The 17234-nt window shown below is 41.2% G+C and overlaps 1 protein-coding gene across 2 annotated transcripts in view; it reads right to left on the reverse strand.

Moving 5' to 3' along the window:
- The window catches only part of JPH1 (junctophilin 1), a 117728-nt gene that overhangs the window by 91683 nt on the left and 8811 nt on the right, over positions 1 to 17234 (reverse strand). For both annotated transcript variants that reach the window (XM_061601559.1, XM_061601549.1), the window contains exon 2: positions 16042 to 16798. In XM_061601559.1, coding sequence (XP_061457543.1) covers positions 16042 to 16798 — 757 coding nt within the window. The remainder of the gene's footprint in view (positions 1 to 16041; positions 16799 to 17234) is intronic.

The following is a 17234-nucleotide window of genomic DNA, read 5'->3' on the forward strand; positions in this document are numbered from 1 at the left end:
AGTAAAAGTTATATTAATTATTTAGATTAAGGAGTACTAACCAAAATCCAGTAAGATTCCTTCATTATGTTTATTTTTTATTTATTTAGGGTATTTATATCCTGCTCTCAGGATGGCTAACAATAAGAAACACAGCTAAAAGATAGAAAATACAAAAATATACAAAATGCTTTTTTAAAAGAAAGGCAAATCCATAAAAATAACAATAGCCTCAGAGATAAGCTGAGCAATCATACAATTAGTTCGCTGGGCACTTCCAAGATAAAATCTCATGCATCCGCCGGGACTTAGACTCCAGTATTATGGCAGTTGAACCTAATGAGGTATCCGGAGCACGGTCTTGTCCTTATTTATTGGATGAGTTTCAGTTGGTACAGCTTGAGGACGTTGACAAGGTGCTTGGACTGGTGCGTGCAACCACCTCTGTGCTGGATCCTTGCCCCTCTTGGCTAGTGAAAGCTGGCAGGGCTGGAACAGCTGGCTGGGCCAGGGAAGTGATAAATGCCTCCTTGAGAGACGGAGTGGTCCCTAGTTGCTTAAAAGAGGCAGTAGTGAGACCACTCCTGAAGAAACCTTCCCTGGACCCAGATAATTTGAACAACTATAGACCGGTAGCGAATGTTCCATTCCTGGGCAAGGTCTTAGAACGGGTGGTCGCTAGCCAGCTCCAGGTGCTCTTGGATGAAACCGATTATCTAGATCCGTTTCAATCCGGTTTTAGGCCCGGTTTTGGCACTGAAACAGCCTTGGTCGCCCTGTATGATGACCTGTGTCGGGACAGGGACAGAGGGAGTGTTACTCTGTTGATTCTCCTTGATCTCTCAGCTGCTTTTGATACCATCAACCATGGTATCCTTCTGTGGAGACTCATGGAGATGGGAGCTGAAGGTACTGCTTGGCAGTGGTTCCGCTCCTACTTGGTGGATCGTCTCCAGAAGGTAGGGCTTGGGGAACATTGTTCGACACCCTGGACTCTCCATTGTGGAGTCCCGCAGGGATCGGTACTGTCCCCTATGCTTTTTAACATCTACATGAAGCCGCTGGGTGCGGTCATCAGGAGCTTTGGAGTGCGTTGTCACCAGTATGCTGATGACACGCAACTCTATTTCTCCTTTTCATCTTCTTCAGGTGAGGCTGTTAATGTGCTGAACCGCTGCCTGGCCGCAATAATGGACTGGATGAGAGCTAATAAACTGAGGCTCAATCCTGACAAGACCGAGACGCTGTTGGTGAGCGCCTTCTCTGACCAGATGGTGGATGTTCAACCTGTTCTAGATGGAGTTACACTCCCCCTGAAGGAACAGGTTCATAGCTTGGGGTTTCTTTTCGATCCACTCCTGTTTCTCGAGGCGCAGGTGGCCTCGGTGGCACGGAATGCGTTCTACCACCTTCGGTTGGTAGCCCAGCTACGTCCCTATCTGGAAAGCGACGACCTCGCTTCAGTTGTGCATGCTCTGGTAACCTCTAGATTGGATTACTGCAATGCGCTCTACGTGGGGCTGCCTTTGAAGACAGTTCGGAAACTACAGCTAGTGCAAAACGCAGCTGCTAGACTGCTGACGAGGACTAGGCGGTCTGCACATATAACACCTGTTCTGGCTCGTTTGCACTGGCTACCTATTTGTTTCTGGGCCAAATTCAAAGTGCTAGTTTTGACTTATAAAGCCTTACACAGTGCGGGACCACAATACCTGGCGGAACGCCTCTCCCGATATAAACCTACCCGCTCACTACGTTCAACATGTAAGGCCCTCCTCCGAGCTCCGACTCACAGGGAAGCTCGGAGGGTAGTAAAAAGATCTAGGGCCTTTTCAGTGGTTGCCCCCGAATTATGGAAGAGTCTCCCTGATGAGGTGCGCCTGGCGCCTACACTTTTATCTTTTAGGCGCCAGGTTAAAACCTTTTTATTCTCCCAGGCATTTTAACCTATTTGTGTTTTTAATCTATCTTGGTTATTTACTCATTTCATACTGTATATTTTACTGTTTTTGTGATTTTATTGTATTTTATCCATGTTGTGCACCGCCCTGAGAGCCCTTGGGCTGTGGGCGGTATATAAATCGAACAAAATAAATAAATAAAATAAATAAATAAATTAAAAAGGCTTTGAAAAATAAGACTGTATTCATCTGACCCAAAAAAGGTGCCAGGCAAGCCCCTCTGGGAGAGGCCATTCCAAAGTCTGGGTACCACTACAGAATCTTTCTCAAAGTCACCACCACAACCTATTGGCCATATCTACAGTGTCATATGGAATAAAAGAGGAACATTTTTTCTTTTATTAAAAAAACACTTCCTCTTATCCTTAAGCCTCTCTTTTCCTGCTTTCCATTGAATATTTTATCCCATTTCACTTTTTACATACAAACTGTCCCTTAACAATATAGTAAAAAATGTAAATGTACTGCCTTCAAGTCGATCCTGACATATGGCGACCCTATGAATAGGGTTTTCATGAGGCTGAGAGGCAGTGACTGGCCCAAGGTCACCCAGTGAGCTTCATGGCTATGCAGGGATTCCACGCCGTAGTCCAACACCTTAACCACTACACCACACTGGCTCTAACAATATAGTAACAAGATCTAAATCAACTTGGTATGAAAATTGGGGGTCATAAAGTTACACATCTGTGCCTTCAAATAAATATTATCAACTGCAAAAATATTACATGACTGAATCTATTGTCACATATGTTGTAAATTCCTCTTATTGTTGACTTCACAATCCATATTCAAGGGCACATCACACACTACATTTTTTGGATGCACACTGAAGAAGCTTTTATGTTTCTACTTAACAATGTACATGCAGCAACGAACAAGGCAAACACCTGTTATGAAAGAACAGTTGTCAAGAGAGGTGTGATTGGCTGTAACTTCCTTGAGAGTGTATGCTCAATGGCAAACCTAGACCTTCCTCTGCTTAATATGTGAACTTGCACCAAGACCTAACAGGGCAGTCAGTCTTTGCACTGACCCAAGACTAAATACCCAGCTCACATATTTTCAGTTGCTAAACTCTGGGGCTGTTTCTCTGTCTTACTGTCTTTCCCTCTCCTGGTCTCCATATGAGCAACGACTGCAATGCAATACTAAAATATCCATCCAACTACAGTTGAAATGGAAATGGACTGCCTTCAAGTCGATTCCGACTTATGGCGACCCTATAAATAGCGTTTTCATGGTAAGCGGTATTCAGAGGTGGTTTACCATTGCCTTCCTCTGAGGCTGAGAGGCAGTGACTGGTCCAGGGTCACCCAGTGAGCTTCATGGCTGTGTGGGGATTCGAATCCTGGTCTCCCATGTCGTAGTCCAACACACTAACCACTACACCACACTGGCTCTAATAAATACTATTACACAAAGCATCCTTCCTCTTGCACTATTACCCCTAGAGAATTTGATCCAGAATGCCTTTTGTATGGCTGTACTCAGTGGCGTGCTGGAACCGGCTCGTACGGGCTCGCGGAAGACGATTGTAAAAATTTTGAGAATTTTGCGAGCCGTTTGTTAACAGAGGAAACAGGGGAAGTCTTCTGCTCCTCTGACTGGTGGACGAAAAACATGTGCCAGAAGCATGGGCTTCTGGGTACAGCTTAAAAAAGTTACTTGTTTGAACTGCAACTCTGCTGGCTGGGGCTGATGGGAGTTGTAGTTCGGGTTGCCATATTGCCCGGTTAGCCGGGTTTTACCTGGATTCTTTGCATGGCGCCCGTTTAGCCCCTTAGGTGGCCCGGATTCTCAGCTTTAATTTAAAAAAAAGAAGTTTCTAGGTGGTCCGGTTCTCGAGATATACATAAAAACATCAGCCACCCCCCCCGAGTGTTAAATCTTTTTTTAAAACAAATCTGTCCTGTATAGCACTTCGTAGCTCAGTCTAACCCCGCCCATTCAGGATTGCAGCCAATCAGTGTGAAGCCAGTTTGGTTGACCTGGGCAGTGTCTAGAAAACCTCATTGCAATGCCAGAAAATGGTGGTCCCCCCCGCCATTTATCTGAAAATCTCATAAATTGGGTAAGTATATACATTTCAGTTTTTCCCCCTCTTGTGTGCTAGAGTCAGATCCTGGGCAGTGTTTTCAAAACCTTCCCAATACTTGCTTTTGTGGGGGTAAAAGCATGCTAATCCCAAATGCCCAGAGTAAATCCCATTGAATTCAATAGGACTTCCTTTTGAGTAGACATGGTTATGAATATGCTGTAAATTAATGGGACTTTTGAGTGAATGTAAAAAAGAATTGTGTTTGTGTTCTAACTCTTTCTGTCTTCCTCCAGTCCTATTTTAAAGCAAGTAGGCAGGTATTACAGTTTTTATTCTGTAGGAAACTAATACTGATTTTTTTAAACTAATGCTGATTTTTCTGCAATGACCAACTGGTTTGACAATAAACTATTATATGGACTGTATGTATTTATACATTGCAGTGTGTGTGTGTGTATGGAGTCTTTCCAACAACCCTGTGAGGTAGGGTTAGGAAACCAAGGCAATTCACAATAAGAAATAAATCCCTTTAAAATCCAATAACCATAAATCAAGAATAAACTGTTGGAAAACAGCCTAAAGAGGCATGATTCTGAATTTTGGGTTGGGTGAATGAAGTTTATTTATTATTTGATTTATATGCTGCCTTTCCTCCCAGTAGGAGCCCAGGGTCGCAAACAAAAGCACTAAAAGCACTTTAAAACATCATAAAAAACAGACTTTAAAATATATTAAAACATCTTTGAAAATATTTTTTAAAAGCTTTAAAAAAAAGTCTTTTTTTAAAAAAAGAAAAGGCTTAAAAACATATTAAAAATCAATTCCAACACAGACTCAGACTGGGATAAGGTCTCAACTTAAAAGAACAAGTTGAAAGAACAAGTTCCTTATCACTTGAGGCTGTAGTTCTCTGCACACTTCCCAGTTTGAGTAAGCTCCATTGAATACATTGGGACTTGCTTCTGAGTAAACAAACATCGGATTGCACTATAAATATATTTACAGATTGTGTAATTCATAAACATATTTGATAGTCATGTTTATATAAATATTTCTTCATACTGTGTCCCAATAAGTATTTGATTTCACACTATGGTTGTAGATAATTTTTTCCTCTACATTTTAAGTGTGTCCTTCTCCATTGTTTCTCCATTGTTTTCATCCTGAGGGGAGGACAGGCTGAGAGATGGTGAGTAGCACATTTAAGGTCTCTTCACCTCCCCCCCCTTTTTTATTTGTATTTATTTTATATTTCTCCAATATCTTCCCCTGGCTGTTTTTATGTATTTTAAATATTTTTAGATTAAATAAATAGGAAATCATAATTGTGAACCTCCCTAAAAGCAATTTACCTATCCTTATGTTTTGGCAAAGTGATGGTGTGAAGGCATGCTGGTAGAACAAGAGACCATGTTTGAGGCATGTTATAAGGTGTTTGAGGACTTTGTGACACATTACGTTTTGAGACCTGTAGATTCATGTTGGAAAGAACACATGCACATATTGAATGGTGGCTTGGGTGCTGTTGTTTCAGTCTACGCTGCATGCGTAGGAAAGGTGATACATCATCGGGCAGCTAGCTTCATAACGTGAGAATGAAAAACATTTGGATCACCATTCACTTGTTTACTTTTCTCACTATTGAGACTACTTCATATATTACTTTTTCATACACAGAAATTTAATCTTTGTACAGGAAAAAGTATTTTGTAAAATATGAAGGACAGTGGCTGCCCAGTTAGTATAACCACTGTACAAGATTTACTCAGCCACTGTAATTACCTTTTTGTTTTGAGTGCCCTTTTGTCTGGGTCTTGGTTCAGGTGTGTATCCAACTTTGATGTGCTTATGGAAGGGGTGTGCAAGTAGTGCCCCCCCCCCCAAGTGTGGAGGCTTGGACAAACATTGTGTTATGGGAAGTACATATTTGGGAATGCCATCAGTGTAATCCTAAACACACTTAATAAATAATATCGAACTTGCACGTCACAAAATATTTTACGGTCATGTCCATAAGCACCAGGAGGGTAGTCGCCCAGGGGGTCTTAGTCCCCCTGCTTTTATGGGAGCAGGGTCCCTATATTTCCAAGCATCCTACAGTCAGCATTATCTGGATCCATTCCAATCGGGCTTCAGGACTGGACATGGAACTGAAACAGTCTTGGTCGCTCTGGTGGATGATATGAGGAGGGCGCTGGATAGGGGAGAATTCACCTTCCTCGTCCTCCTGGATCTCTCAGCGGCTTTTGATACAGTTGACTACGGTATCCTTTTAGAACGCCTGGAGGGATTAGGAATAGGGGGCACTGTTTTACGGTGGCTCCGTTCCTATCTCTCAGACAGGCATCAAAGGGTGGCATTGGGGGATGAGGTTTCAGACCCTTGGCCTCTCAATTGTGGAGTGCCACAGGGTTCTATCCTCTCCCCCATGTTATTCAACATCTATGTAAAGCCGCTGGGGGCCATCATCAGGAGATTTGGGCTGCGGTGTCACCAATACGCGGATGACACCCAGCTCTATCTCTCATTTAAGTCCTCACCAGAGTTGGCTGTGGATACCATCTCCAAGTGCCTGGAATCCGTAAGTGGGTGGATGGATGGGACGGAACAGGCTGAAACTAAATCCTGACAAGACCGAGGTGTTGCTTGTGGGAGACAAGGGCAGGCTGGGGGATATAGACCTGGTGTTCAATGGGGTAAGATTGCCCCTAAAAGACCAGGTCCGCAGCCTCGGGGTCATTCTTGACTCCCAGCTGTCACGGAGGCTCAGATTTCGGCAGTGAGCCGAGCAGCTTGGTATCAATTACATCTGATTAGGAGGTTGCAACCCTACCTGCCTGCCCATCTACTCCCAGGGGTAATACAGGCCCTGGTCTTCTCTCGCCTAGACTACTGTAATGCGCTCTATGTGGGGTTACCCTTGAAAACGGTCCGGAAATTGCAACTGATACAGAATGCGGCGGCACGTTTGATTAAGAACAGCCGCTGCCGTGATCATATCACTCCGGTGTTGATAGATCTACACTGGTTACCAGTTGTTTACCGGGCCCAATTCAAGGTGTTGGTATTGACCTTTAAAGCCCTATACGGTTTCGGCCCAGTTTATCTGAAGGAGCGCCTCCAGCATCACCAATTATGCCGCCTGACGAGATCAGCTGCGCAAGACCTTCTCTCGGTCCCACCAGTTAGGACAGTGAGGCTGGTGCGGACCAGAGAGAAGGCATTTTCGACTGTGGCCCCCACCCTCTGGAATTCCCTTCCTTTCGATCTTCGCCATGCCCCTTCCCTGATAGGTTTCCACCAGGCCTTGAAAACCTGGCTGTTCAGGCAGGCCTATGGGACCTCTGGGGTGGTTTAGTTTTAATACTGATATTATTAATTATTATTATGGTTTTTGTGGTTTTATTGTATTTATTGATGAAATTGTACGTCGCCTAGAGTGGCCGTTGATTCGGCCAGATAGGCGACTCAGAAATAAATGTATTTATTATTATTATTATTATTATGAAAAGGGAGGGTGTTAGTCACTGAGAACAGTCTTCTAATATGCTTCCTTGCCTTTCCTGCTGATTGGAGCCAATCAGAGTGAAAGGAGGTGAGTCAGCCACTGAGAAGACTCTTCTCAGTTGCTAACGCTCTCCACTTACATGTTGATTGGCTCCTAGAGATGTTTGTTATTGTGAGAGAATGCATTAACAAATATCTCATTCTTAATCCAGGAGCAAAAAGGAGTGTACGTGGCTGCAACTATCATGAAGGGACTCTGCACTTCTGAATTTTCTACTAAACAACTAATACCTATGTAACTTTGTGTCTGGAGACTTATTATTAAGAATCACTTTCCATAATTGTAAGGAGGTATGTCCACACGAATGCATCCCAGGCACCTAAATGAGGGGTGACAGCAGCATAGGGACATAAGCAGATGTCTTATACCAGGGGTTCCCAAACTTTTCTTCTACATAGACCACTTGAAAATTGCAGAGGGTCTGAAAGTATCTGAAAATGTACTATGGGCATATGCAAGATAATTAACTCCCATTAGTGTTAAAAGCAAAAATTTATAATTATTATTTTAATTAAAACAAGAGGCTTATCAGTACTTTGAAGAGGTTGTTGTTATGTGCCTTCAAGTCGACTATGACTTATGGCGACCCTATGAATCAGCGACCTCCAAGAGCATCTGTCATGTACCACCCTGTTCAGATCTTGTAAGTTCAGGTCAGAGGCTTCCTTTATGGAATCAATCCATCTCTTGTTTGGCCTTCCTCTTTCTACTCCCTTCTGTTTTTCCCAGCATTATTGTCTTTTCTAGTGAATCGTGTCTTCTCATTGTGTCCAAAGTATGACAACCTCAGTTTCATCATTTTAGCTTCTAGTGACAGTTCTGGTTTAATTTGTTCTAACACCTAATTATTTGTCTTTTTTCAAAGCAGTTGATTTTCCTCTTATCTGCTTTTTTCACCGTCCAACTTTCACATCCACACATAGAGATTGGGAATACCATGGTCTGAATGATCCTGACTTTAGTGTTCAGTGATACATCTTTGCATTTAAGGACCTTTTCTAGTTCTCTCATAACTGCCCTCCCCAGTCCTAGCCTTCTTCTGATTTCTTGACTATTGTCTCCATTTTGGTTAATGACTGTGGCAAGGTATTGATAATCCTTGACAAGTTCAATGTCCTCATTATCAACTTTGAAGTTACATAAATCTTCTGTTATCATTACTTTAGTCTTCTTGACGTTCAGCTGTAGTCCTGCTTTTGTGCTTTCTTCTTTAACTTTCATCAGCATTCGTTTCAGATCATTACTGGTTTCTGCTAAGAGTATGGTATCATCTACATATCTTAAATTACTGATATTTCTCCCTCATTGTTCACACCTCCTCATCTTGGGCCAATCTCGCTTTCCATATGATGTGTTCTGCATATAGATTAAACAAATAGGATGATAAAATACAACCCTGTCTCACACCCTTTCCGATGGGGAACCAATTGGTTTCTCTATATTCTGTCCTTACACTAGCCTCTTGTCCAGAGTATAGGTTGTGCATCAAAACAGTCAGATACTGTGGTACCCCCATTTCTTTTATAACTGTTCCATAGCTTTTTGTTATCTACACAATCAAAGACTTCGCTGTAATCTGTAAAGCACAGGGTGATTTTCTTCTGAAATATCTTGGTCCATTCCATTATCCAGCGTATGCTTGCAATATGATCTCTGGTGCCTCTTCCCTTTCTAAATCCAGCTTGGATTTTTTTTTCCAGAGAGCCGGTTGTTAAACATTTACCAGCACACCACTGGCTGTACTGTACATCTGCCCTCACATGCAATACCCTAATCAGAGAGTATTTTTAAAATCCTGTTAAATCCCAGTGTTTAATTTCATAATGTAGTCATGTTTCAAACTTACTTAGCCTTTACTGGGCCCAGATGCCCAGTAAAGTTATTTTTACAAGCTTGGGTAATATGCATATCACTGAAATACTCAGAAAACATGTAACGAAGGACAGAATTCAAAGTATGCACATTTACATTTGAACATCTACAAAGTTGTAATGCAGTGAAAGCCAAAGAGGTGCCCTCCAGATGTTGTGGGCTAGAAAGAGCATCATTCTTGACCACAGGCCATGCTGGCTGAGGCTGATGAAAGCCTGAAGTAATCCATACCCATAGACTACTGAGAAATCCTATAATATGCAGTATAGGATTTCCAGTGACAGGGAATTACACATTTTGCAATTAACATGGTTCTATGAAACCTTTCTAATTAGTTGCTCATTCATTCATGCAAGCAGAATGGAAACAAAAGCTCCAGTGTTCAAATTTAAAGAACATCTAGATATGTTCATTGATGGATGGCCAAAGAAGTCTATCACAGAAACAGGGTTCAGATAAACATTCAACTAAATAAGCCCAGTTTTGTATGTGAAGGTAGACACTGGTATGAATATGAGCACTTCTCATTGTGTTATAGTGACTGCCAGCCAGATTCTGAGGAAAGGAAGGCAGAGATACACTCAGTAGCAGATGCACCACAGCTGATCTGTCCCTCTCCATTACAGAGCAACTCTCCCTACAGGAATGAATGTGAGCTCTAAACTGCATACTCTGTACATAACTAGACTAGAATATTAGCAGCTGTACAAAAAATAGAGAGGGACACTTCCATACTGCAGGATTTGTGAATGTGAGGTAGATGAATCAGCATGATACCTTCAGTACACATATAGATTCTGCCTATCCTTATTCTGATAAATCCTGACCGATCTTTGTTTCATTTCCCCTGTTCATTGGCATCTCTTATGAGGGTTTCTTTTTCCCACACTTCCTGTTCAGTTCTACAATTCTACAATTGCTAGGTGGAGAAAGTGGGTTTCTGGAGGTACCCTAAGAGGGGGTCATTAAAAGCAATGGTTAACAAGGCTCCGCTAACAAGGACAGAAATGGGAATGGCTCACTTCCCTGTACTCTACAAAAGCTTTGACACGTGCAAGGAGGTGGTTACATTGCCAACAACAATGTATGTATTGGAACTGTTTTAATTTAATATTCTGTATTTTAATTGCGTTTTAATGTGTTATATGCTATTGTGTTTTTATGTTGTTTTTGTTCTTGTTAACCGCCCAGAGAGCTTCGGCTATGGGGCGGTCTATAAGTTTAATGAAATAAAAATAAATAAACAACTGAGGCCTAATTTTTTCCAAAAGGTTTCTAATGGATACAAAGCATTATAAGATAAACTTGTGCTACTTACACTGGAACATATCTACATATACACATGTGTGGACCAGACCCCTGGATTCCAGACCCCTCATACACCCTCATTTTCTTCCAATGACACTGAAACTATTCAGGCAACACAACCCTAGCCTAAAGGCACACCTAGCCTAAAGACACACCAATCTGCCTTTCTCCACGAAATTAGCTTCTGCAGGACTCCCAAGTGCCATTTTATTTCATAAAGTCATACCTGTGTTATCTCAGCCACAACTGCTTTCCCCAGCCAGTCCAGATATTACTCATAACCTAATCTAGGCCCAAACAATGAAATCCTGTAACACAATGTACATCATACACTTCAGCCCCTGCTTTTCTTTAGTTGAGCCAGAGCAGGCAACAAACTAGTGTAGTGCAACCTCCTCCATCAGGCAAACATGCATCCACAAGGGGAAACCCTCCCTTTTTTTAGGGAGAAAGAATGGGACAATTTAGTGTAGAAAACTGGCAGGTAAAAGGCTAAGCACCCCTCCTATACTGCTGCTTCTCTTCTCCAAATTCTACCACCCCGTCTGTTTTTTTTAAAAGAAAAACCACAAAGAACAATAATTTGGGGATTTGTTACACACTTCTGCATGTAACGTGTAGCTAGCTCTTCAGTGTGACTTAAGCACTATTAATATAAACAAGCAGCTGGTTTCAAAGAACACTTTTAAAACAGGCATGGGGAGGCTGACCCATGTGTATCTGAAGAGATGACCATCTAAAATTGCTGTGAAAAGGACTTGGCTTGGCATGGTGTGTTGAAAAACCACAGATCCCTATGACAAGGGGCTGCATGAACACCTGCCACAGTAGCTCCTACTTTGCTCAGCTGCTTGTTCATAGCAATTGGGTCCAAGAGCTGGGAATTGGGGGAGAAGAAATATATGACCCATGCAACCCTTGAGGTAGAAGGGAAAACTACTTAGTCTTGCAGCCAAAACTAGATGTTACAAGATTTATGTAACAGTATCCCCCCCCTTTTTTTTATGAAGAGCAGCTGCGGAAGGCTTGCAAGTCTAATCAGAGGGACAGTTCCAAGTAGCTTGGCAGTGAGCAAAGGGGTTGCCCAAATCTTTGCCCACTTGCCCTTTAACCCACTTGAAATCCACCTCTCCCCATGATACTTTTCCAGAAATGGGAGAAAAGGGACAGATGGAAAAGCAGTTTCCATACCTTTACTTTCACAAGCAATTTTAAGGAAAACATAGCTAGATGTAAAAGAGTTAATCAGTCCCCCTCCCATCCCTCTGGTCAAACTCTCAGCATGAACACCCACCCCATCAAAAATTACGCGCATGTCAACTGTGCAACATCCAAGATGACCCAAGGTTCTACTTCTCCACAGTCAGTTTTAATCATTCCATTAGCACCAAAGAAGTTGTGTCACACCACAGTTAAGGAATACATTCAAGGTGTGCAGCTCCCCTGAATATTGCTTCTGTATATCTAGTCGTTTAAAAAGTAGGTCCAGGGCAGGACCTTTTACTTCTTTGTGGAGAAGCTATCACTCAATGATAACACCTGCTTTTGCATACAGAAGGTCTCAGTTTCAATCCCTGACCTTTCCAGTTGAAAGAGATGCCATGTAGTAGCAGGACTAGTAAAGTCCTCTGATTGAGACCCTGGAGTGCTGATATGTGTCAGCAGTGGACTAGATGGATCAATGGCCTGACTCAAGACACATGAAACTGACAATGGTTGCATTTACACTTAAAACTCTTCATAAAACTGAGCTCCTGCTGGAGGAAGGGTGGGATATAAATAAAATAATAAAATAAATAAAAACTAAGCCATAAAACATTTATTAAGCCATACCATGCATGTAGCCACACTTTGCTCCTCCATTCTATGAGCAGGTAAACAAACCCTGAAGAGGCTAGCTTACTGTAACATCCAAACCCAGGATTGTAGTTTGGTTTGCCCTAGCAAATCATGATTGCAAAACCAAGAACAAACTATTATTTATTTGTTTATTTATTTAATTTATATACCACCCTTCCTCCCAGAAGGAGGCCAGAGCGGCAAACAAAAATGCTAAAAGAACTTTAAAACATCTTAAAAACAAAAGACTTTAGAACATATTAAAACAAAGCATCTTTAAAAACATCTTTTTAAAACAACTTTACAAACATCTTAACAGGCAATTCCAGCACAGATGCAGACTGGGACATGGTCTCTACTTAAAAGACTTGTTGAAAGAGGAAGGTCTTCAGTAGGTGCTGAAAAGATAACAGAGATAGCACCTATCTAGTATTTAAGGAAAGAGAATTCCAAAGTGTCGGTGCCACAACATTAAAGGTCCACATCCTATGTTGTGCAGAATGGACTTCCTATGGCATCATGTTGGCCAGCAATCACAATCTACGTTTGGATGGCAGACTAAGCTAGCCTCTTTGTGGTTTGTTTAAATAATTACAGAAGGGAGGAGTGAAGTGGGAGTGCTCAGGTTACAATACCGGTGCAGAACACAACCCATACCTTTTGACTTTGTTGTACTTGCAAATGTGGCCTTTTATCACAAACCCTTGATGATTCTTAAACAAAAACATTTTTTAAACAAAAACCTCTTTTAAAAATGCATTCATTAAAAAGAATTCCTCTTTTTAAAAGGCAGTGGAAAAGCAATCTAGTTTTTCAAATTATATATTAGTAATCAAAAAACCAAAAGCAGCTTTGAGTCATTAATCTGATGTCTAATAAGATGGTTCCTTGAACACATTTTAAGCTAAGCTATCGATGCTACACTTCGTTAGCTGATAATGCTTGCCAAGTTCTTCCTTACTTTACGGAATCAAGCTACCAACATTCCTTGGAGGGCAAATTGTGTAATCATGTATGTTTCCTTTCTAGGTGCAGCCTTTTAAATCAGAGTTCTATATACATTTGCTGTACATTTGTTAAAAATTGCTTTTCAGCATAACATTCAAATATGAACCTTCTTCCCAGCTCATACTTTTTAAAAAAATCACCATTACTGCATGTACAGTGAATGTACCACTTAGGATTTATAGCCTACAAGCAGGATGATTTAATCTAAATGCCAGGGGTCAGTTGGTCATTTTTTTAAAACAGTGTAATACAAATACATCCTTCCAATTTAAGTTTCAGAACACTTTCTTGCTAAGACTGTAATGCAAGTACTCCAAAATATTATCCACCGTATAATTTCATATAATATTCTGAATAAATGTTTTGGATAGTGCATTTTAAAATTTTATATAATTTTCCAGGAATATACCCCTATCATACTTTTTAAAAAATGGTTTTTCTAAAACCCACTGATTTAATGTACCTTACCAAAGAATTAATTTGCAATTGGGGATATAGTTATAACGTTGTAGGACTGTTATTTGAAATGTTTATCTTCCATTAATAGGTTCTATAGTCATGTTAATATTATTCCATATCAGGGAATTTGAAATAGAACATTTCATATCTATCAAGGGGTGGAGTCAGGAGCTGAAAGGAGTGCGCGCAGGGTTAACGGTAATCTGAAACGAGACTTGAGGCCTTAGTGCTGTATGATTCTCTTGAACTGAGGCAAGACACCAAGCCTGCAGACCCACAGCAAGTAATTAGTCTGGGAACAGGTGCCTCTTTAAGATACACATGATTCCAGCGCCGTCAGCCTCCGCAGTGCAAGCCCATAGTGCCTGCTCGGAAGCAAACTCCATTGACCAGTGGTTTCTTTTTCCTTGTAATCTCTGTCTGAGATCGAGTACTGCCTATGAGTTGTTTTCTCCAGATTCTACTGCAGTGTTTGCAGCCCCCAGCAAAAGTCTGTCCTGCTCTCTGATCATAACCTCATAACCTGCCTCCCAGAGGGAGGCTCCTCCTTCAGAACAATGGATGTGCAGGCCCACCAAGGTTGAGTCCTGGAGCCTTGCAGCTGGTGGGCACTCCCACCGCCCCGCCCGGGAGGAAGCAGAGCCAAGAGAGATGGTGGCAAGCCGCACCATGGGAGCAATAACCTTTTACCTGCTTGTCGCCCTCCTCCATGGTCAACATAATTTGTTTTCTTTCACAGAGCAGGGAGGGCAGCTTATGGGCTTCCCTTGGTGAATTCTGACCTTTATACTGTGTTTATATACATGTTTATGTATATGGATATTGTTTGTGTATTTTGCTTTGTAAATTAAGTTGATATGTTTTTATTGTACTTTGTGTATTCTATTGTAAACTGCTTTGAGATCTTTTAGATAGTAAGCGGTCTATAAATGGAAATAATAATAATAAGGTGGCAGGTACAACTAAGTTGTGAGAAGCTTGTGAATTGGCCCTCAAAATATTTTGCATTGTAAGAAAGCACCCATGAAGCTTTATAGTAATCTGTATGCAAAAATGTTTTTGTATTTACACAATTTTATCGCACTCTTCAGCATTACTACTCCCAAAGCAGCTGCTAACAAAATATAAGAGTTTAAAAAATACAACATTGCATTTATGCAAGACATTCAATGTAACAAATTAATATGGCTGTCACAAAATACCTATCTAGTCTCACCTATCACTAGAAAAGACCATAATGCTGGGAAGAACAGAAGGGAGTAGAAAAAGAGGAAGGCCAAACAAGAGATGGATTGATTCCATAAAGGAAGCCACAGACCTGAACTTACAAGATCTCAACAGGGCGGTTCACGGCAGATGCTCTTGGAGGTCACTGATTCCCAGGGTCACCATAAGTTGTAATTGACTTGAAGGCACATAACAACAAACAAAAGTTTGTCTCACCTATGGGGCAAGTACATCCCACATAATTCCTGAAACAAAGCAGACTAATCCAAATGCCAAACCAATTCCCCACTATATAGAATTATGGGGTCTCTTTCAGAAGTTATAGGCTTGGGGAATCCTTAGGGAACGCTGAAGTTGCTAGGGCATTTGATCAAGCTAGCTGTTATAGCCTTTGCCTTTAAAGGTAATCACAGGGGACGTAGCTAGAAGCAATTCCAAGATCAGAATTAGTGGATGGGGAAGGCACACACGGCTAGGTTCCTAAGTGGATATGTACACTCAAGACTCCCTACAATGGGGTCCTGCTGGGAGGAAGGCGGGATATAAATCAAATAATAAATAAATACAATAAATGCTTATAACGCTAAAGCAATCTAGTTTAATCCAATGGGGCTCAAAATTGTCGAACCAAATTATCTTCTTAGTCGCATGCACAATTCCACTGTAGCAAGTGTAAATGAAACCTGCACTTGTAGTTTTACCAATATAACCCATAGCTAACAAAAAAATTCTAGTTTGTGTCATTGAAGCAAGGAATAAAATGCTTTGAAATGACATACCTTGAGGTTGCGATTTCCACTTTAGTTCTTGCCATGGCAGCTGCACGCTGGGCACCCTCGAGTGCACGTTCCACCTTTTCTTTAGTTTTTGTGTTTCTTATTGGTATAAGCTGCTTCCTTATTCCACGGACCAAAACATTGTTTTTATACTTTCCCTCTTCCTTGGTGCCATCTGGAAACATGGTACATCCATATCCATGTCTCTTATTATTTAGCCACTCCCCTTCATATTTCATACCATTTGAGCGCTCACTAATACCAAAACCACTACGCTTGTCATTCTTCCATTCTCCCATGTATGTTTCTGTTGTAGTGGCATCAACGTGGTCTTCTACTGGGCAATAATCACAGTCTCCATCTCCAAAACTAATGGTAGAATTGGCATCACTAGAACTAATCCTGCTCATTGCAGCATCACTCCTCACAGAGCTACGTTTGCTAGAAATTGATGATTTTGATTCTGATTTTCTAAGTTTTATACTTCCAAGAAGTGATCCTCTTCTGAACAAGCCTCCTTTTTTCTTACTACCAATGCCTTCAAGATCACTGTGAAAATTCAACACAAATCCTCCTCTTGTTCCAGCTGGACTGTCTGATGTAACATCATGTAGGACAGTGCCATTGCTCTGCTCACTACGTAGTGATGCTAGAGATGTCCGGAGGGGTGAACGGATCACAGTTGCCATGCCATAGGGAACACTTTGCCGCATTCCATATCCATGCCTCATCCCTCCTGTCCATTGTCCCTGGTATGTACCTTTTCAAAGAAATAAAAAAACAAGGAAAATGAATAAATATCTGATGTTTATAAATCATCAGCAATTCTGAAAATTCATCTTGCATATTTTCACCACTAAAATATGAACACAGCCTGAAATAGCTCTCTTTTACCTAAAACGTCAATTAGATAGAAGAGAACAAAGAGACTAACAAATTAGGCATTGATGAGATTAATATTATATATACTATATACACTGACAAAAATGTTTATTCTTATGTGCCATGGAATCTGCTGATCAAAGTTAAAAAAAAAATTCTTGAGTGATAAGCAAAACCTCTTCAGCTAATTTACTGGTAGACAATCATTTTGGCAAGTCCACCAAAAGATAGTATGCACACTGTTCCCTCCACAATCTGGGATTCAGATGGTTTTACTGCTAGTCTACTGAATCCAGGAGCAGGCAACAGTACAG

The sequence above is a fragment of the Rhineura floridana genome, chromosome 1 (genome assembly GCF_030035675.1).
Source record: "Rhineura floridana isolate rRhiFlo1 chromosome 1, rRhiFlo1.hap2, whole genome shotgun sequence".
Classification (NCBI taxonomy): Eukaryota; Metazoa; Chordata; class Lepidosauria; order Squamata; family Rhineuridae; genus Rhineura; species Rhineura floridana.